Raw genomic sequence first — 19,094 nt, 5'->3', positions numbered from 1 at the left:
ACATAGAGACCATGGCCCCCACTTCCTTGAGTGGCTATAAACACCACGTAAGATGATATGCTGCAGAAGTGCCTCGAGAGCTGCTATATAGCACTGGACAAAGCTAGACATCTACTCACGCCCATGCTGTGACCCTCACTGTATTTACTCACAGCAAATAGATCGGCTGCCTGATGTGGGCCAGAGTTATAATAAAATTCTAAGTCTGAATCAACATTAAAGAGTAACAATAATTCTAACATAAACATCTATGATTAACCTGGCATTTATTTTTTTTTTCCCAGTTTTGCTAATCTGAGCTCTGCAGACGAGGGACAATTTCATTCCTAGGGAAGAGAAGTCCTGGAGCACAGGTATTATAAATTTTACTCTGCAAAGATGGCAACTAAGAAACAGATAGGTAAGTAAATTGATTCAGTTCACTCAGCTTATTGTTGGGAGAACTACAACATAAGGCCAGGTCCATAAAATGTGAATGTCTTTAAACCTCAGGATCCAGACCCTGGACTGTCTGGCCATTTCAAGGAAATACAGTCTCCCAGCTCAGAGGAGACGTTTTCTAGCAGCCCAAGGCCCTCCATACTTACATGTAACCCTTGAACTTGTTGAGGTGGTTGTTGGGTTTCTCACACACAATGGTACTGTGGAAGTGCTCTGGTTGGAACTGCACATCCTGCGAAAGAGAGGAAGACCCCCATGAGGCAGTTGCATCAAAGGGATCTAGTCTTCATGGGATCTCAGGGAGAGGTCATTGCTGCTATGGGCATCCCAGATGAGGCTGCTGCACTTTGCCGCACAGGTTAAGTCAGGTTAAAGTCAAGTCCTCACTGAGGAGGAGAAAGTCAACAGGAACACAGAGCTGGGTGTAGATTAAAGGAAGGGTGGATGCAGCAGAAGTTGGCATACCGCTGCTCTCCTCCCACCCACAGGCTTATGTATTCTTGCTGTGTTCTGGGAACTTACATGAAGTTTCCAGAGCATTGGATGGTGGGAGGCTCATACAGATGACTCTCTCATAGATATTCAGCTATACACAGTTACTGCTCTTGCGGCCTTGACGTTATGAGTTTCCTCATTAACCATTACCTACTTCAAAAAGAAGCTTCCCAGAACAAAGTTGAGAACAGCACACATTTATTAATACAAACACAAATACTAAGAACTGTGGAGAGCAAGTGAATTTCTGTGTGAGTGTGTGTTGTTAGCATGGGCACAGTCGTGTGAAAGAACAATGCTTCAGACACAGGGAAGTGGAAAAACCTTCCTCTGGTGTGGGTGTGAATGCTGATAGTGTAGTTAGAACACCTCTACATAGGCCTCCCCTACAGAGACCACTCACACCAAGATTAGCTAACTCTGCCTCCCTGTTCAGCTCTATATAAAACCCTAGCTCCTTGAGTATATACATATACATGTATATATATGTAAAAGAACCTCACCCTTTGTTTAACTGTAGACAATGAATTGTACCCACCACCTTGTTCAGTTGTGTATAATATACACACTGAGCTTCTAGGGTGCTGTGCCTTCCCCATCTGAGCGATAACTCGATTGCAGCTTGACTGTACCTGTCTCTATCATTTCTTCATTTCCTTGTTATCTCTAGTCTGGGTTTTGGGACCTAATCTGTGCAAGGACATGACATAGAATGCATCTTGACAGCATAGACATTCAGCAAAACAACTGTAGGTTCCAATTTTGGGCCTTATGATCTCCATAGTCATAGGCTTTGGATCAGGTTTACAGTGCCAGGCAGAACATTTCTCTCATGGAGTGGCCCATGAACACATGGGCAGCATTAACTGGACTCAGGGGTTATTAATAACAGTAAATAAAGATATGAGGTTGGGAGGGAAATTGGATAAAGGGTACTAGGAAAGAATTGGATGCGGTCCTCATGAGTGGGCATGATCAATTCATGATATAAGTATATGACACTGTCAGAGAATACAAAATATAAGAAAGGGAATGTGGCTATACTGACTGTGTTTTTCTGGTGGTTTTGGGTTTGTATATGGTCCAGAGCTGCCCAACGATGGGCAATCTAAGTCTGCGTCATCCAATATGGAAGCCACTAGTGTGGCCATTGAGCATATGAAATACGCTGGTTTGACCTAGAATTTTTTTTTTTCAAATTTAAAACTTGATTTGTTACATGTGGCTAGTTGCTACCATTCTAGGTGACACAAAATACGTAAAGGAAAAGGACTTTTCATGCTAATGGTAACTTCAGTACTTTGAACGCTGAGACAGGAGAGTCCTAAGTTTCGTGCCAAGGTGACTACATAGGAAGACTTTGCCTTTAAACAACACTGATAGCAGCAAAAGGAGGGGTTATAAGCATGCTAACTAGGGGCAGCCACATCCAACGTGCTGTGCATATAATACATTTCCAGGGTTAAGAAATAGGCACATGCACATGCACCTATGCATATTCATGTACATTTTTGCATTTCAAAAACAAGTTCGTGGTCCTGTATCTGGAATATTCCTTCAGTGTGTGTACAGATGTGTGTGTGTGTGTGTGTGTGTGTGTGTGTGTGTGTGTATGTAGGTGAAGTTAACATTTAATGCCTTCCTTAATGCTCTGTAGCATATTTGTTTTATTTTGAGCCAAGGTTTCTTACTGAGTCATTAATTAAACTAGATTGACTAGACAGCCTACCCTAGGTGTCTTCCTATCTCACTGTTCCCAACATTAAGATTACAGGCAGACACCTCTATGCCCAACTTTTCACATAGGTGCTGGGATCCCAAGCCAGGCCCTCATGTTCATGAAGTAAGCACATTACTTATTGAACTGTCTTCTCTACTCTGCCTTGAATATTTTGAATGTTAATTTGAATATTTTAGGGAATATCTGAAGAAGTTTATTGGAAAGATATACCCTATTTCTTTTCATTCTTTCCTGACTGAATATTTGTATCATTTTAATTTGTTTTGCTTTTCTAAAAACTCTTTTCTTGAAGTTGTGTCAGTTATAGTACAAGTAAAACATAACTAGGGATATTGCTTTCCAACTCTAGTTCCCACTGAATAATCCTATGTTTACCTCTTGAGCCTCAGTTTCTTCATCTGTAGAATGGAGCTAATCTCACCGACCCTGTCTTTGGAGATAGACTCTCCGCAGAAGAATTCTGCAGTGGGTACCACTCTGTGCAAACAGAAGGCAGCGATGCTGAAGGCAATGGTGGGAATAGTTCTTGAGTGGAGTTTTGAACACATGCGTGAGTAAATTTATCACTCAGAGTTGCAAGCTACAGCTGTTCAAAGGCACAGTTTGATTTGAAGAAACGAAAGCATTTTCTGTCTTTGTGTAAACACACTGCCCATTGCACCCATGGGGGTGCCGACATAAATAAACTCTCTACTCACTTGAAATAAATTACCCATCCAGGAGTTTCTAAAAATATGGCTCTTGTCCCTCTAGGTATTGATTCTTTCAGGGACAAACAGTTGAGCCCTGAAATGATGGCAAATCATGCTGTAATTTGTCTGCCTCTTCTGTGTTCCTGATTAAGCCATGCACTTTGGTCCTGACCCATACCACTCAGCTCATTGCTGGGTTTCAGAGATGGGTGGCAGCTAGTAAGCATGCAGCAACTCTGAGTCCCCATTGCCCACCCTGTGGGGCTCCAGGCATGGCCAGGGAGAAGTTTGGCTCTCTTGCCTCTGTGCTTGTTCACAGCCAGCTTCTGCTGTGGCTCTTCTCTGGTTCCTTGCTCTTCCTTATTTCCAGACACTGCCCATGGGTCCCCTGTCTTTAGCTTCTTCTATATGGATGACCTTACTTTCTCTTGTTACCTGTCTCTTTGGGTCCTTCCTGCCATCTCCAAGATTGTCACAGAGAATACAAGAGCCTGCTTTTTTCAAATACTTACTCTTGTTTTTGAAGTATGTGTCTGTGGTATGTGCACGTGAGTGCAGGTACCATTAGGGGCCAGGGCATTGTATCCCTTGAGTCAGTTGTGAGCCTTCTGCTGTGGTTACGGGAACCAAACTTGGGTCCTTGCAAGAGCAGTACATGCTCTTTTAACCACTGAGCTATTCTTCAAACCCCCAATACTGTTTTTCTCTAATCATGACCTTGTGGCCCTACTTGCCTGTAAGAATCAACTGTGGTTCCTCTAGGGAAGTTTGTGACTACTAAAGGATGTATGTAATCCCCAGGCCATCTACCGTCAACCAGGCTTAGCAACTTTGATTCTCTTCCCAGGTGGGGCAGGGCTGACCTCAGCAACCTCTAGATCATTCCATTTCATGGGTAAAGCTCATCTAACCAACTTATTTTTTGAAATGATTCCCCCCTCTCTTGGATGAGAGTCACACTGACCACAATAAAAGCACACACACATAAATACACACACAAAGAGATAAACTCCTTTCAGAGAGAAGTGCATGCGTCTGCAGGTCTTTAGGCAAGACTAGACTGTCTTGCACACTTTTTCTGGACAGGCACATGCTATTAAGTTCCTACAGTAACTTTAGGAAGCATGGACAAGTGTATAGATGAGAATAAACTGATCACTATCTCATGATTGCTTTGTAACAGTGAGGAAAACAGCTCACATCACTGGAATCCAACGCCAACTGATGTCATTGTTGGTATCATCACCATCACCACTTATTCCTCTTATTTTCTATTATTATGATTTCTGGGACTTTTAGCCAGTGCTTATTATATGCCAATAATCAAATATTTTATATATGCTACTTGCTTAGTGATTAACCCTGTCAGGGCAGTTCCATTTACTATCCCTGTATTACAGCCAAAGGAACCAAGCCATGCCTTCCCTGGTCCAGAGCAGGGAGACGGCTTTGTCCTCAGGACTCCTGACTCCAGAAACAGCTCTCTCTAAATCACAGTGTTATTTAGATGCATAGAGAAAAGATTACTGTCTGAGTTCTAAGCCTTATTCCTTTTTCTGTCTTTACCTATGAGTGAAATAACCACACACTATGATATAATGTAATAGATAAGATAGAATGAATTCATTCACTAATATTTTGTGGAGAACCTATGAACTTACTCTCAGTTATGTGCACTGCAGTGCTTCCTTTACCAAGTACATCTGTGCTTGAAAGTACAACACCCATATAGGTGTTAAGGGTAGATGTTCAGGTGTTAAAAAACGGCCCAGAAAATAGTCCTCGGGGGATTACAATTTATCATTTTTAAACTACCTCTTCTGCGAAGCCCACCTAAGTCTGGTAGACCCTTTTATCTCATCCACTTCTAGTTAGCTGATCTTCTTTTTTTCATGGTTCTGCCCCACAGTGCTTTGTTCACTTCACATGTGAATACCTAGGTCTATACAGCTTCTGGAAGACTCTTATCTTCCTTTGAGGGAAAATCTGAGAATGCCTTGTTTCAATGGGCACTCCACCATGGTTTTAGAGGGTGGAGTTGGTGCTGGAGGGTAGAAGAAATAGCTTGTGTATTGTATGGATGCATTACCTGTCAATAAAAAAAACCTATAGCCTATAGGATAAGTAAAATAGGAAGTGGGACACCTGGCAGGCAGAAAGAATTCTGGGACAGAGTCAGATACAGGAGATTCACTCAGCAAGATGTAAGGATGGATGCATGGTACTTGAGCACCATGGTATCTGAGCCATGTGGCAGGATGTAGACGAGAATAAGTGGGTTTTAAGTTATGAACTAGTAAGAGAAGAGTCTAGTTATACGGCCGTATTTTGAATGTCATGCGTCTTTACTCTGGGATCTTGGGGCTGGAGGAAAAACCACTACAGGAGAGAATGTTTTAAAGATTGCACTGGGAGATGATGGATGAGGACATCGCAATGGACTTCACTGTGAAGACTATGCCACAGAAGCAGGAAAATCCTAGGTACAATCTTTTTTTAAAAAAATATTTATTTATTTATTATTATGTATACAGTGTTCTGCCTGCATGTACACCTGTAGGCATCAGATCACATTACAGATGGCTGTGAACCACCATGTGGTTGCTGGGAATTGAACTCAGGACCTTTGGAAGAGCAGACGGCACTCTTAACCACTGAGCCATCTCTCCAGCCCCCCAGGTACAATCTTAATGTTTGTTTGTAGGACTAAGGCCATTTCTCTCACAAGACTTCTTTGACTCATGTGCTGATTAGTTCTTTGGTCCACTTGATACAAGCCAGAGTCATCTGGGAGAAGGACCCTCAGATGAGGAGTTATCTCCCCCTCAGATGAGAAATTATCTCCATCAAATTGGCCCATGAGAAAATATGTGGGGGCATTTTCTTGATTGATGTGGAAGGAGCCAGACCACAGCGGGTGGTGTTATCCCTACTCAGGTGGTCCGAGGTGTATAAGTAAGCCAGGAGGAGTAAGCTAGTAAGCAGCACGCCTGTGTGGTCTCTGCTATAGTTCCTGCTTTGGGTGCTTGCTCTGATTTCCATTCATGATGGATAAGCTATAAGATGAAATAAACTCTCTCTAACCCAAGCTGCTTTTTGGCCATGTCTTCATTACAGCAACAGAAGGCAAATTTAGGACAGCCCACTCTTAAAAACTGTCTTCAAAGTTACACTCTCGTGCATTTCTTCCCTCATTCATGAATTTGAGTTTTTATTGCGTATCAGGACATGAGTCTTGGGGAAATGGAAAGTGACTCAGGAAGGAGAAGTGGCTATTGACACAAAACGATTACTAGAGCCATAAAACAACGCAGAGTTCCCAGTCTCACTCAGGTGTGTCTATGATGGTACCTTTGAAAACAAAACAAAGTGGGCCAAATGTCAGAGTGTAATAATTCTCAGGTTGCATTACTCTTTGCTGACCTGTGCCCCAGGTACAGCAAGTTGGCCACCAGGAAGTATAAGCTGAAGCAATCTAGCTGGAGCATAGTTTAACAGCTAGAGCAGGTTAGAACAGGAAACCCCTTGCATGTTCCTCCAGTTTTACTTTTCTAGATTTACTTTCCATTATTTTCACAATGGATTATCAAGTCGTTCAACATAACTGGTTAAACAAGTACATGCTTTATTTTTTTGAAGTTGTGGTGGACCACTGTTCCTTGTTTGCTCATATTTCTTTTCCCATTTCTTTTTTTTAAAAGCCAGCTGCTGAAGTCCTTTCTTCCACCTGCTCTTATCTTGCTGTGGGCCAAGGTGTCCTGTCTGTTACATTCTCCCACTTTGGGACTCTGAGTTGAGTACAATGACTCATTGTTTTAAAGAAAAAACATGCTTTACTAGAGTGTCTAAATTATGAAAGCACATTTTTGTCACCTCTCAGCTGTGGAACTAAATGACTATTTCCTTCCTGGAATGCAAATGAAGTAACCCCTAACTTCTGAGAATCCTATCTGAAGCTATTGGTGGTTACTGGCATTTGACAACTTTTCTAGTTCCTGGTTGGTGAAATGAGCAGCCACTTCCCTCTGTCTCTGGAGGAGGGGCTAGTCTTCAACCCCTGTCACCCTAGACAGCCTTCCTGCCACAGCCAGTATCATACAAAGGAATGTAGCTTGGGCTGGAAGACCATGTGAATGGGAATTTAAAGATTCCTTGCAGACTGAGTTTCCCTTTTCCAAGTAGATGAATATTCTGTTTTCTTTTCTTTTTTTTTTTTTTTTCAAGGCTGATAAATCTTAAGGTCTGGCTGTGACATTTCCCTAATAGTGTATGGGTTTGACATTCCAACCAAATATTAGAAAAAGAATGACTTTTGTCCCTGATCATTTCCAAAAGGAGTTATTAGTAGAGTTGTCTATCAAAGACTGTGCCATTCAGTCATTAATTCTTGATTAGAATACACAGGCATAGCCCATCACCTGCCCTTGTGTTTATTTTCTCTTCGACCCCAGGAATATGTTATTGTGTACTCCATAGAGAAGGCCTTTCACCTACACTCAGTGAGCAAATAAAGAAGTGACACGAGGCATAAACTAAGGACAGCTGCCATCAGAGGGGCAGTGATGTCTTAAGGAACTCTGCACTGCAAAGACAAAACTTCTCTGTATAAAACTGTCTTGTTACAGTTAACGAAAGCACAAGAAAACAATAGGAAAATCCAATGCTTTTGGCAAAAGAAGTCATAAAGAGCACAGTATAAATTTCAACCTGAGAAGCTATATTGAGCTGTTCACAGAAGATACAATCATGATGTGTCGCCTCTGTTGATAAACAGTGGCAATGAAAATCCAAGCCAAGCATTTGGCAGTGGTTAGACTATCTTCAGCATTGGATGGGAAAGTAAATTGATTAACTGGAAGACAGTGGTGAAGAAGAATGAGAGCCAGCAAGGTCTACAGGAGCCCAGAGAAGAGTGAGTAGTGAGGGTCTCATGGAAAGCAGGAATTTAGAGAGAAAACAAGCTAACAAAAGTCACCGAAACTCATTATTCAAGACACTAAACTTCTACACAAATCATATTAGGAGGTGCTTAAAATCTTCTCAGACAACAGTGAGCTCTCCCTTTCCTGTTATCCCAAATTTTCACGTCTTAGATGAGGGTAATGATGACCTCCTCACAGAGTGGTTCTGTGGACCCGGAGGATAATGTGTTCAAAAAATATGGCCATGCAGTAAAAGGCACATGGATGGATGACAGTTTACAGTTTGCTCTTACGATGGTGAGAGAGTTTTGTTTGTTTGTTTGTTGTTTTGTTTTGCACTGGAACAGTGCCTTTCCTTTGTTCCAGTTTTTAAGAAGGTGTCAGTCAGTTTATATGAAGATAACTTGGGGGACATTTCTAAGGTATGCATGCTCAGGTCCTGTCAGTCATTGCTTTACTGTGGCAGTGGGAGAGGGTGTAGATATTTGTGCAAGCTCCCTGGGCGCAGTGATGATGCATTCTATTGCCCATTATGTATCTGCAGCAAACCTCTAAGGGGTGATCCCACCCATCCTATGTCAGTTCTTCGATCCATCCCTTGGAATAGATTTCTGTGCTTAAATATTCAGGAAACTACATGCTCCTTCTCCTCCTTGGAGCTTATTAAAGGATCAGAGGAGTCCTACATGATACAGTATTTAAAATATGTTTACTCTTATCTTTTGATCTTATTTATCTTTGCAGTGTCCTCCGTCCTTGTAACTCTCATTGTATCTTTGTTCAATGTATTGGGGGAAGTCTGTGGTACAGCATTAGCTAATAGCAAATTCTGCGCCTATCCAGACATCTTATGCATTAAAGATAATAGGGAGAAACGGGAGCAGGGTGTAGCCAAGACTCCCCCTGTATAGAGAGTGGGCTGGGATGTAATCCTTTAATCCTACTGCTTTAGTTTTTCTGGCATCCTGCTACTTATTTCTGAAAGAATCTGTAAATGATAAATAAGGGCTTTCCTGTATGCACCGCTCTGTAAATGTAAGTTAGCAGCCAAAGGGCCAAGAAGGCTAGTACCATAGACTTTAGGAGCAAACATGGACTTCAATTCTGGCTCTAACTCCACGACTCAGTGGCTGTGGGTGACTTCTCTAGGCTCTAGTTTCCTTATTTGTAAAATGAAGACAATGATGGCGTCCATCTGCTGGCTGTTGTGAGCACGAGTTAACAATGCAAAGCTCTTACCTCGGGCTCAGGTTTATTATTGTTATTAGTGAATCACGAATGCTCTTCAGCAAAAGGAAAATTAGGACAAGGACAAAGAACTTCGCAAGCCAAGTCAATAAGCTTCTTTTTTTTTTTTTTTTTTTTTTTCTCACACATATGAATTTGTCTTTTTTTAAGAAATGCCAAGTACCCGATGAGAATTCAGGGTGAGCATTTGAAATCTTTATTTAATCGAATGGTTGTAGTGGTGTGCTATAAAGACTTCATTCGCCTGGCTTCCCTTTAGTTAAATCCCAAAGTAGCTGATTCATATACAAGAAACAGTCCGGGGCTGAGGTCAAAGGCAGAAGAAAAGTCAGTGGCTGAAATTCCACAGCTTTGAAATGAGCTTCAAAATTAGGTGAAGATGAAGTTACAGAGCCTACAATAGAGATGTCTATGCAAATAAAAGTACATTATTTCTAGCACTTAAAGGAAAATTAATAGAATCAAATACCAAGTTTCAGAGATCCTTGTCTGTACCCGGACTAAGGTGTCAGAGTCACCTGTGCACATGTAGAGGGTGTGCATAACCTATAACCTTTACTGGAAACATCGTTAAAGAGGTTTCTGATCAAGGAAGTAGGTCACAGGGCCTCAAGTCCACATCTAGATTGTTCCTCCTGCCTTGGAGGACTTTGTGACTGTATAGCCGATTTTGCCTTCCTCAGTGAATGGGGGCGGGGCGAGCCAAGGAAAGTAAAACCCTGTAGCCAAGCCAGATCAATGGGGGCTTAGAGATCAAGAGGCTATGGGGGGGTCACCGAAGTAAGTGCAGCAACAGTGATTGGTAAAGGTGGCTTCTAGTCATAGAGACCACTTCCTGCGTACGTAGTAGGCACCAAGCTCTTATTTTGCTCTTTTTTTTTTTTTTTTTTTTTTTTTTTTTTTTTTTTTTTTTATTCCAGTTCATTCTCACAGCAGAGCTATGGGGTTCCTGTTAGCATTTCTGCCCATAAGTGGAGAGGAGAGACCAGAATTATGATGACTGCCAATTGTATAGGAGGCATTTTGAGAACAGCTTATCAGGTACTGCGGAGGAGGCAAGCTGAGGCACTATTGAAATATACTAATTCAATCTTGAGAAATGATGTAGACCACAGAACTACAGCTCATGAGCCTATGGAGGAGTGGAACATTCGCTTTCTTTCTCCTAAATTCCCCGGCTCATTTAATTTTTTTCCTTAGCTAAAAGCTGGCAGAATGAAAAGTGATGGAATTATTTTTGTCTGTCAATAGAGAAAGGTTAGAAATCAAACCCCATAAGGAGGATTGTAATTGAAAACCAGAATATCACAGCCAATTAGCCAACAGAAACTGTTTATGAAAACCATTGATATTAATAGCAACTTTTTATGAGTCTCTTGCAGTGTTCTGTCCATGCTAAGCAATTCAGGGTTACTCTAAGGGAAAGGTATTATTTTTGCCTGTTTTTTTCCTGATAAAGGAACCAAATTATGAGAGAATGATAACTTCTTTAAAATGAGACAGCTTATTCAAGTCTAGCTCTGTCAAAACCTAGAGTCAGAGGTGGTTACCACCACATGGTCTGTGTTTCCTCTACCATCCAGCTCTGCTGATGCTGATTAACAGAGGTGCCAACAATGGCTCCCTGACCTAGGAGAGGATTAGTGCTGTCAATAAGGTAGCTACACAAGAGGGAAAAATGGGAATGGGAGACAGCTCCCACAATAAAATGCTTGTGAAAGCATGAGGGCTTAAGTTCGAACCTCAGAACCCACTTAAAAAAAAAAAAATCTCAGAATGGTATGTGATTGTACTCCCAGTGCTTCATGGGTGGAGTCAGGTGGGTCCTGGGAGCTTGCCGGCCAGCCAGCATAGCTCACAGATTCCTATGTCAATAAACATGTGCTGGATGCAGATATTTGTGCACACATACACCCATATTGTAACACACATGCACTCTCTCTCTCTCTCTCTCTCTCTCTCTCTCTCTCTCTCTCTCTCAGAAAATAACTACTATTACCTTTCTGTAGTTAAGGAAGAGCCCAAGGAATATTAAAGATTCATGTTCATATCTGAGGGTAGGCTGAGAACAGAGGAGAGGGTTGGCTGCATTTGTAACTGTGCATTCATAGGGTTTGGCTTTGAACACAAGGGTAGGTTCTCCAGGTAGACAAAGTTAGCCATCACTTACAAACTCAGTCCTCCAGCAGGTTTCAACATTTTTTAGCTTTAGTTTCCTTATCTGTGAAGTGAGCATGATAGCTACCCAGAGGGTTGCTCGGAGGACTGAGTGTCTACAGAGGCACCCGCTACCTCTCTTCTGGCCAGTGTAGGTTCTGCTTTCTGAGAGATGAGCTTGCTTCTTGTCTCTGACCTCATGAAGGTCACATAGAAGGCGCTTACCTGCTGTGAGAAGCCCTTCACAACACGCCTCTGCTTGAGGTTGGTCTCTCCATCCAAGTTGGCAGTTTCCAGGTGACAGACTCCACTGGGGTCTGAGCAGAAAAGGAGGAGGATGTCGGCTGGGACGATCTCATTGCAGCGCATCTGAACAAAGTCTCCCACACGCACGTCCTGCCAGCGCTTCTGCATGTAGCTTTGTTCTTTTCTGGGGTGCAAGGAAGACAGGGGTTTCAGTGCGCTTTAGGAGACCTCAGTGCACTGGTGTCCATTAGATGTCAACTTGCCACAATCTAAAAATCACCAGGAAAGTGTCTCCATTGAGGAACTAACTAGATCAGGTTGGCCTGTGGGCATGTCTGTAGGGGAATGTCTTGGTTATTGGTTAATTCAGCCCACTGTAAGTAGCATCCTTCACTGGGTGGGAGTCCTGAGTGGTGTAAGAACAAAGGGGAATGACTGAATCCAGCCTGTAGAGAGAGAGTGAGCAAGGAAGCATGCATCTAGGCGTTCATTTTCTCTCTGCTTTTGGTTATGGATATGACACTGTTAAGTTCTTAGTTTGATGTCCTTGGAGCAATGGCTTGTATCCTGAAATTGTAAGTCAAATAAAAATTTCTTCCCCTAAGTTGCCTTTGGTCATGGTTTATAAAGTCTCACTAATAAAAGATTTGTTTCTGTGATTATTTAGAATTTTAAACAATTACCAATGATTGGCCAGGTATTGTGCTGAGCCCTTCCTTCTTGGCAGGAAGAATACTTTAAGGGGGAAGTTAACAGTGACATTATAACAACTAGTTATAACAGAAGAAAACAAAGGTACAAAGAACAGAGATAGAGAGAAGGGCTGTTCTCAACTGCTGGGAGCAGAGAGGCAGTAAAAGTGAGGATATTGGTCCTTAAGGAGGTTTGGGACATTGCCAAACTGGAAAACTCCAGACACATTGAGAGCATTAGTAAGCAGATACCATAGTATTTGATAGCATGGGACCCACCATCACTGAGAAGTCAGAGGACTGAGGAACTGGGAAGGAATGATACACTCACCCCTCTATAATGTATCAAACTTAGCTAATGGCAGTAGCATCAAAACTTGCCAATTTTACACTTACAAAACACTGAGTACTAGTGTCAACATTTTGTTCACTCACATGACAATTCATTGGTGTAGACATAAGAATTTCACAAATAAAGACTTTCATGGGACATGCCCCTTGGGCTAGTGCCATGAAGTGGGACGAAGGGGAGGACATCCTATTGGAACTCTAGGTGAGAGAAGCATGGGAGAATGGGGAAATAAAAGGATCCAGAGAGTCCTAGAAACCTACAAGAAGAACATTATGATGGGTGGATCTGGGCCCAGGGGTCCTGCTCAAACTATGGCACCAGCCAAGGACAATATGTGCAGTAAACTTCGAACCCCTACTCAATGGACAGGACATTCTCCACAGTTAAGTGGAGAATGGGGTTTGACTTTCACACGAACTCTGGTGCCCCGTATTTGACCATGTCCCTTGGATGGGGAGGCCTGGTGGCACTCAGAGGAAGGATAGCAGGCTACTAAGAAGAGACTTGATACCTTATGAGCATATACAGGGGGAGGAAGTCCCCCTCAATCACAGTCATAGGGTAGGGGAGTAAGGGGAAAATGGGAGGGATGGAGGAGTGGGAGGATACAAGGGATGGGATAACATTTGAGATGTAATATGAATTAATAAAATATATTAAATAAATAAATAAAAGAATTTCACAAATAAAGAAACTGAGGATCATTACTTTTAATTAATTAATTATTTAGTTCACTTTACATTCTGATCATAGCCCCCTCCCTCCTCTCCTCCTGGTCCTACCCTCTCTTCCTCTTTCCCAGTACTTTATTCCTCAGAAAATGGGAGGCCCCCTACCCACCCATACCAGCTTATCAAGTTGCATCAGGACTGAGTGCATCCTCTTCCCTGTGGCCTGGAGATCCAATCCTGTCAGAGGGGAGTGATCAAAAATCAGGCAACAGAGCCTATGCCAAAAAAAGCCACCACTCCCCTTACTAGGGGACCCAAATGAAGCCTGAGCTGCCCATTGGCTACATCTGTTTAGAGGACCTAGGTCCAGTTTATGCCTGATCCTTACTTCAGTCTCTGCAAGCCCCTCTGCGCCCTGATTAGTTGGCTCTGTTAGTCTTCTTGTGGAGTTCCTGTCCCCTCCAGGTTCTTTATCATTCCCCCCACTTTTCTATAAAACTCCCTATGCTTCATGCAAAGCAGCGAGTCTCAGCACCTATTTTGATCCACTGCTGGGTAGAGCCTCTCAGAGGAGAGCTATGCTAGGCTCCTGTCAGTGAGCACAGCAGAATATCATTAATAATGTCAGGGGTTGGTTCTCTCCCATGGGGTGGGTCTCATGTCGGGCCAGGCATTGGTTGGACATTCCCTCAATCTCTGCTCTAGCTTTATGCCTGCACATCTTGTAGGCAGGGTAAATTTTGAGTCAAAGTTTCTGTGGGTGGATTGGTGTTTTCCTTTCTCCACTAGGAGTCCTGTCTAGTTAGAGGGCGTCCTCTTCAGTCTCCATGACCTCTGCTATTAGGAGTCTTAGCTAGAGTCACCCCATGTCTTCCCAGAAGGCTACGCTGTCATAGGCTCCAGCTTGTCACAGAGGTGTCCCTGCCCATGGTTTCTCTTCTCTCTGTAGGCCCTCTGCCCTCCTGTCACCACTCTCCTCAACATGCTGGCGAGGATGTGGAGAAAGGGGAACACTCCTCTATTGTTGGTGGGAGTGCAAACTTGTATAACCACTTTTGAAATCAATCTGGAATTTTCTCAGAAAATTTGGAATAGTTCTATCTCAAGGCTCAGCTATTCTACTCCTGGTCATATACCTAAGAGGTACTCTACCATACAACAAGAACACTTGCTCAACTATGTTCATACCAGCTTTATTTGTAATAGCCATGATCTGGAAATTTCCCATAAGTCCCTCAACAAAAGAATAAATAAAACAAATGTGGTACATTTACACAATGGAATATTACTCTACTATTAAAAACAAGGAAATTATGAAATTTGCAGGCAATTGTATGGGACCAGAAAAGATCATTCTGAGTGAGGTAATCCAAATTCAGAAAGACATACATGGTATGTACGTACTTAGAAGCAGATTTTAGCCATATAGCACAGGATAAACATACTATAATTCACAGACCCAAAGAAGATAAGTAACAAAGAGGACCCAAGAGAGGATGCTTAAATCTTACTGAGAAGGGGAAAGAGAAAATGAGACTTAGGATCATTTTTTTTTTTTCTTCTCAAGTCTTATAAAACTAGAGTTGAAATCTGAGCTTGTATCCAGTTTGATGTCAAAACTCACAGCTTTTATTGCTAGCTCCTCCCAGCTGGTATAACAGCATTAGCTCCCTCCCACCCCTGTGTTCCCTCCTTCCCAAGAGGACATTGCATTTACACAGAACTCTCATATCAGAAAGCCTTTGTTTTACCCAGCCAACTACTTAACAAATTTTGTACTCCTAAGTAATCCAGAAGCTCTTATTTTCTGTTTTTAAAGAACTATTAGAAAAGTATCCCTCACGGTCTTATAATGTCTTTTTGCCATGCCAAGGCACACCGAATCTCACATATATCCTTAATTAGTCCTTGGATCATGCAGTTTCAAGACCTATCCTAGAGGCATTGGTCCTCTGTGACTGTTTTTCTGATGTTCCTCTTTCAATGTGGGGTTTGAAACCAGACCAGTATTCCTCATGTGGTCTTTTTTTTTTTTTTTTTAATCTTATTCCTGCTAGCTTGAAGTTGATATCTCTAAGTGTGCCTAGGCCTGGGGAGACAGCTTACTTCTGGGCCATTTCCACCAGATGCTGAGTCCCTCTGGACATGTTGTTTCTGCTGGAATCTGAGCTACCTGGCCATGACGAATCCACATGTAAGAGATGTGAACAGAAGTACTCAAGGAGGATGAAGGGATTGTTGTCTTCTATTCTTGGGGTCCCCCAGAGACTCTCAGCAAAGCCTTCTTACAAGCCTATTGTTTTGGTCACACATGGTCCCTGCAGGAGGGTCTCTCAGGCCTTTGAAATGAAGTTTCCTCCATCGGGAAGGCTGGAGGAAGACCTCATCAGAGTATAAAGCCATCAGAGATGTTAAGTTTGGTAAGCAGTCTCACACCTCAAAGGTACTGTAGGATCTGTGGAAATGCTCCATGGCTCTAAGAAATCAGAATAGCATCCCTGCTCTACGTCATGGCAAAAATATCCACATCGCTACTGGATCATCTCTGTAGCATTTTATTAGTGTTCCTTTCTTATGTGATAAATCATGCATCATATTTCCACATGACTTTTGAATAGTTTCATCCACATACCTGTGGTACTCCACATCTCTTCTTAAAAGTGAAGAATAGGGGCAGTCCTATTAGCTCTGTTATCCTTTATCATTTCATATGTATATCTGAAAATGTGCTCATTTGTGTATTTAGGGGAGAAACTCACCCACCAAAACAGCCACAGCAACCCAGCCCTGGGTCACCTGTGAAGTGCTCCGGCACAAGGCTCTTTACAGGCTGTGACATGGACTAAACTCTCAGTGCCAAGTGAGTGGGATTGGTTTTCTACTGCTTTTATTTTCATTTCATTTGGAGAGAAAGCACAAAAAGGATTCTTAAATGTTACAGCAAACTTGCCCAAGGGACAAAGGGTTATCCCTCAGTTTAGCTCCATCTCTCTTTACTTCCCCGCAGGCTATTGACTTCTGTGCCCTATGAGAGGAAGCCTTTGGGACCATGGGGTGTCTGTTGATTGCTAGAACCTCAGCATCCCACCTGCCGTGTGATCTGAGGCTTAAGGAGAACATCCTTGAATCCTCTGCATGACTATCATTTTCAGAGCCTTTTTGTTCTGAAAGCTGGGACAAATAAGGTTGGTGGAATTGCTGCATTTAGAGCAAAGTTAAGGCCAAAGCGCCCTGTCAGTGAAAACAAATATGCTCTCCCCACTTCCCAATGAAAAGTCTCCACTGCTTAGCATGGATACAAGTAGAAACAAGGAAACGCAGAAGGCCCTAGAGATGGTTTTTGGGTGTGCACATACTTATGAATGTATGTCTGAACTGGGCTGGAATGTTGCCTTTTTGATCTTCACCGTGATACACTAGACGTATCCCTAGAGTTGTGCTCTATCTTCCTTGGGATACTCCTTGGATCCCAGTGAGGCCAGCACCATCTTAGACAATTATTTCTGAAGATCAGCTCTTTCCTTAGACACAGCAGGATGGGGAAGCAACAATCATGGTTACTCCTGGAGGCTTGTCTCCTCACTTCTGTAGAGTAGGCTTGTTACTACTCTGCCCATGTCACTGTTCTTTGTGATTTTCAGGATTATCATTATATTCTGTGGCTTGGGATCAGGCAACAGTGACTGGTAACCGAAAACCCCAACTGCACTAGACCTTCCCCCACGTCTAGAAAAGAGGGATCTCAGCAAACAGGTTCTGGAGTGTGGTTCCTGAAACAAGTGCCCAGCAACATTGTACTTTTCCAGCAGGCCCATGCTACCTCCAGGAGTCCCCGCAGGATGACTGGATACTGGAGCTATAGGTATTCATTTAAAAAAAAAGTACTTCAGGGGGCATGCAGTTTAATACGGGTATATGCGACACTCCTTATTTGGTACATCCATTTTGGGTATAATTTTATTTGTAGTAGTGTTATATTATAAAATGCTATGTTCAGTAACCTAATCCGGCTATGTTACAGCATGATACGCATATTTTGCTGGGCCTTTCGGGACACTTCCATTTCACACTTGGCTACTTTGCTCTGGTTGTCCAGTGCTCTAGGGTACACTTCGTCACCATCTGTCAAGAGGCATGTCTGCCGATGAGCAGCCAGGGATGCATAGCCCAAGGGTGTCCAGCCAAGGGAGGTGAGAAGTAGCAGAATTTAGCTGAAGTGTAAAAGTGGCATGCTTGTACTTTGAGTGACAGTCAGATGTGACCAGCAGCTGGCTAGGAGCCGCCAGCTGGAGTCATTCCCTCCTAAGTATGGCCCACTTGGAACAGCTGCCCCAGGTGAATGCATGCATAGACTCTTGCCTGTTTCCCTCTCAGTGAGTTTGCACCTGGGAACTCTCTGCTATTTTAGTTTCCTGCAATGTTGACTGCTGTTTAAAAATAAGAGAAAGTCACGTGGCTTAGGACAAAGACTCCATCTGGCAGATTCCACCTCGAGGAGAAATTATGCGGTGCAGCGTTAAACAGCTTTCTGAGAGAAGACGGGCCTTTTAAAAAAACAAGGGCAATAAACAGCAAGAGAGGTTTTTAACCAACCATATGCTGTGTGGAAAAAGGTGAGAGCGAGAGATGGAGGAGAGGGTGCTCAAGGCTCCATCCCTCCCATAACTCGGTTCTATCCAAAGAACTATGGGGAACTGGTGAAGACAAGACCTGCCCAGGGAATAAGCTGTTTTATGGAACTAACCATTAATAGAAAGATGCCAACCTGACCTGGACTGTCCTTCAGCATACAAGTACGGAGTCTAGCATGTCCCAGATGGCCATCTAAAGTGAATGGGGACCACCAAGAAGATGTGATCTGGGGCTGGAGACACGGCTTAGTGAGTGAGTTCATAGTGTTCTTGCAGTAAACCTGGCTTTGGTCACTACCACCCATGCCTGGCAGCTCACAACCACCTGTTATCCCAGCTCCAGGGGCTCTTCTGGCTTGTAGGCACCTGCACTCCCCCTACCATACACAAATGTAAACACACACATGCAGATAATTAAACATGAAATAAAACATATTTTTTAAATGAGTACGTTTGAATCTAAGCCTCGCTGAGTATCATCTGTGAAACCTTGGTCAAACCTCTCAGAATCTGCATTTCTTTACCTGCATCACCGCATGGGGTTATGGGATGGGAACAAGGGCATGATCCACCACCAGAGGGCTTGCACTTAGCGCTTTGTATTTAGTGCTCATTAGATACAGCTTCCTTCATGATGCTGACCGAAGTGACCAGTCATGGCGCAGTGAGGGCGTCCCACCCTTCTTGTGCCCTCACGTTTTCTTCTTCATGCTACTTTATAGTCCCAGGCCATAATAATGTGTAAACTCCAGAAACTCTACAAATATAAACTGCTCTCCAGGTTCAGAACATTTCAGTATAGTGAA

The 19,094-nt window shown here is 42.9% G+C and overlaps 1 protein-coding gene across 1 annotated transcript in view; it reads right to left on the bottom strand.

Annotated features, from left to right (window-relative positions):
- Atp10b (ATPase phospholipid transporting 10B (putative)) overlaps positions 1-19,094 on the bottom strand; it is a 97,650-nt gene that overhangs the window by 62,865 nt on the left and 15,691 nt on the right. The window contains exons 3-4 of the mRNA XM_051167629.1: positions 11,922-12,126; positions 588-673 (exon numbers count right to left, since the gene is read on the bottom strand). Of these exons, the coding sequence (XP_051023586.1) occupies positions 588-673; positions 11,922-12,126 (291 nt within the window). The remainder of the gene's footprint in view (positions 1-587; positions 674-11,921; positions 12,127-19,094) is intronic.

The sequence above is a fragment of the Acomys russatus genome, chromosome 25 (assembly GCF_903995435.1).
Source record: "Acomys russatus chromosome 25, mAcoRus1.1, whole genome shotgun sequence".
Classification (NCBI taxonomy): domain Eukaryota; kingdom Metazoa; phylum Chordata; class Mammalia; order Rodentia; family Muridae; genus Acomys; species Acomys russatus.
This window is presented reverse-complemented; position numbering and strand designations above follow the sequence as displayed.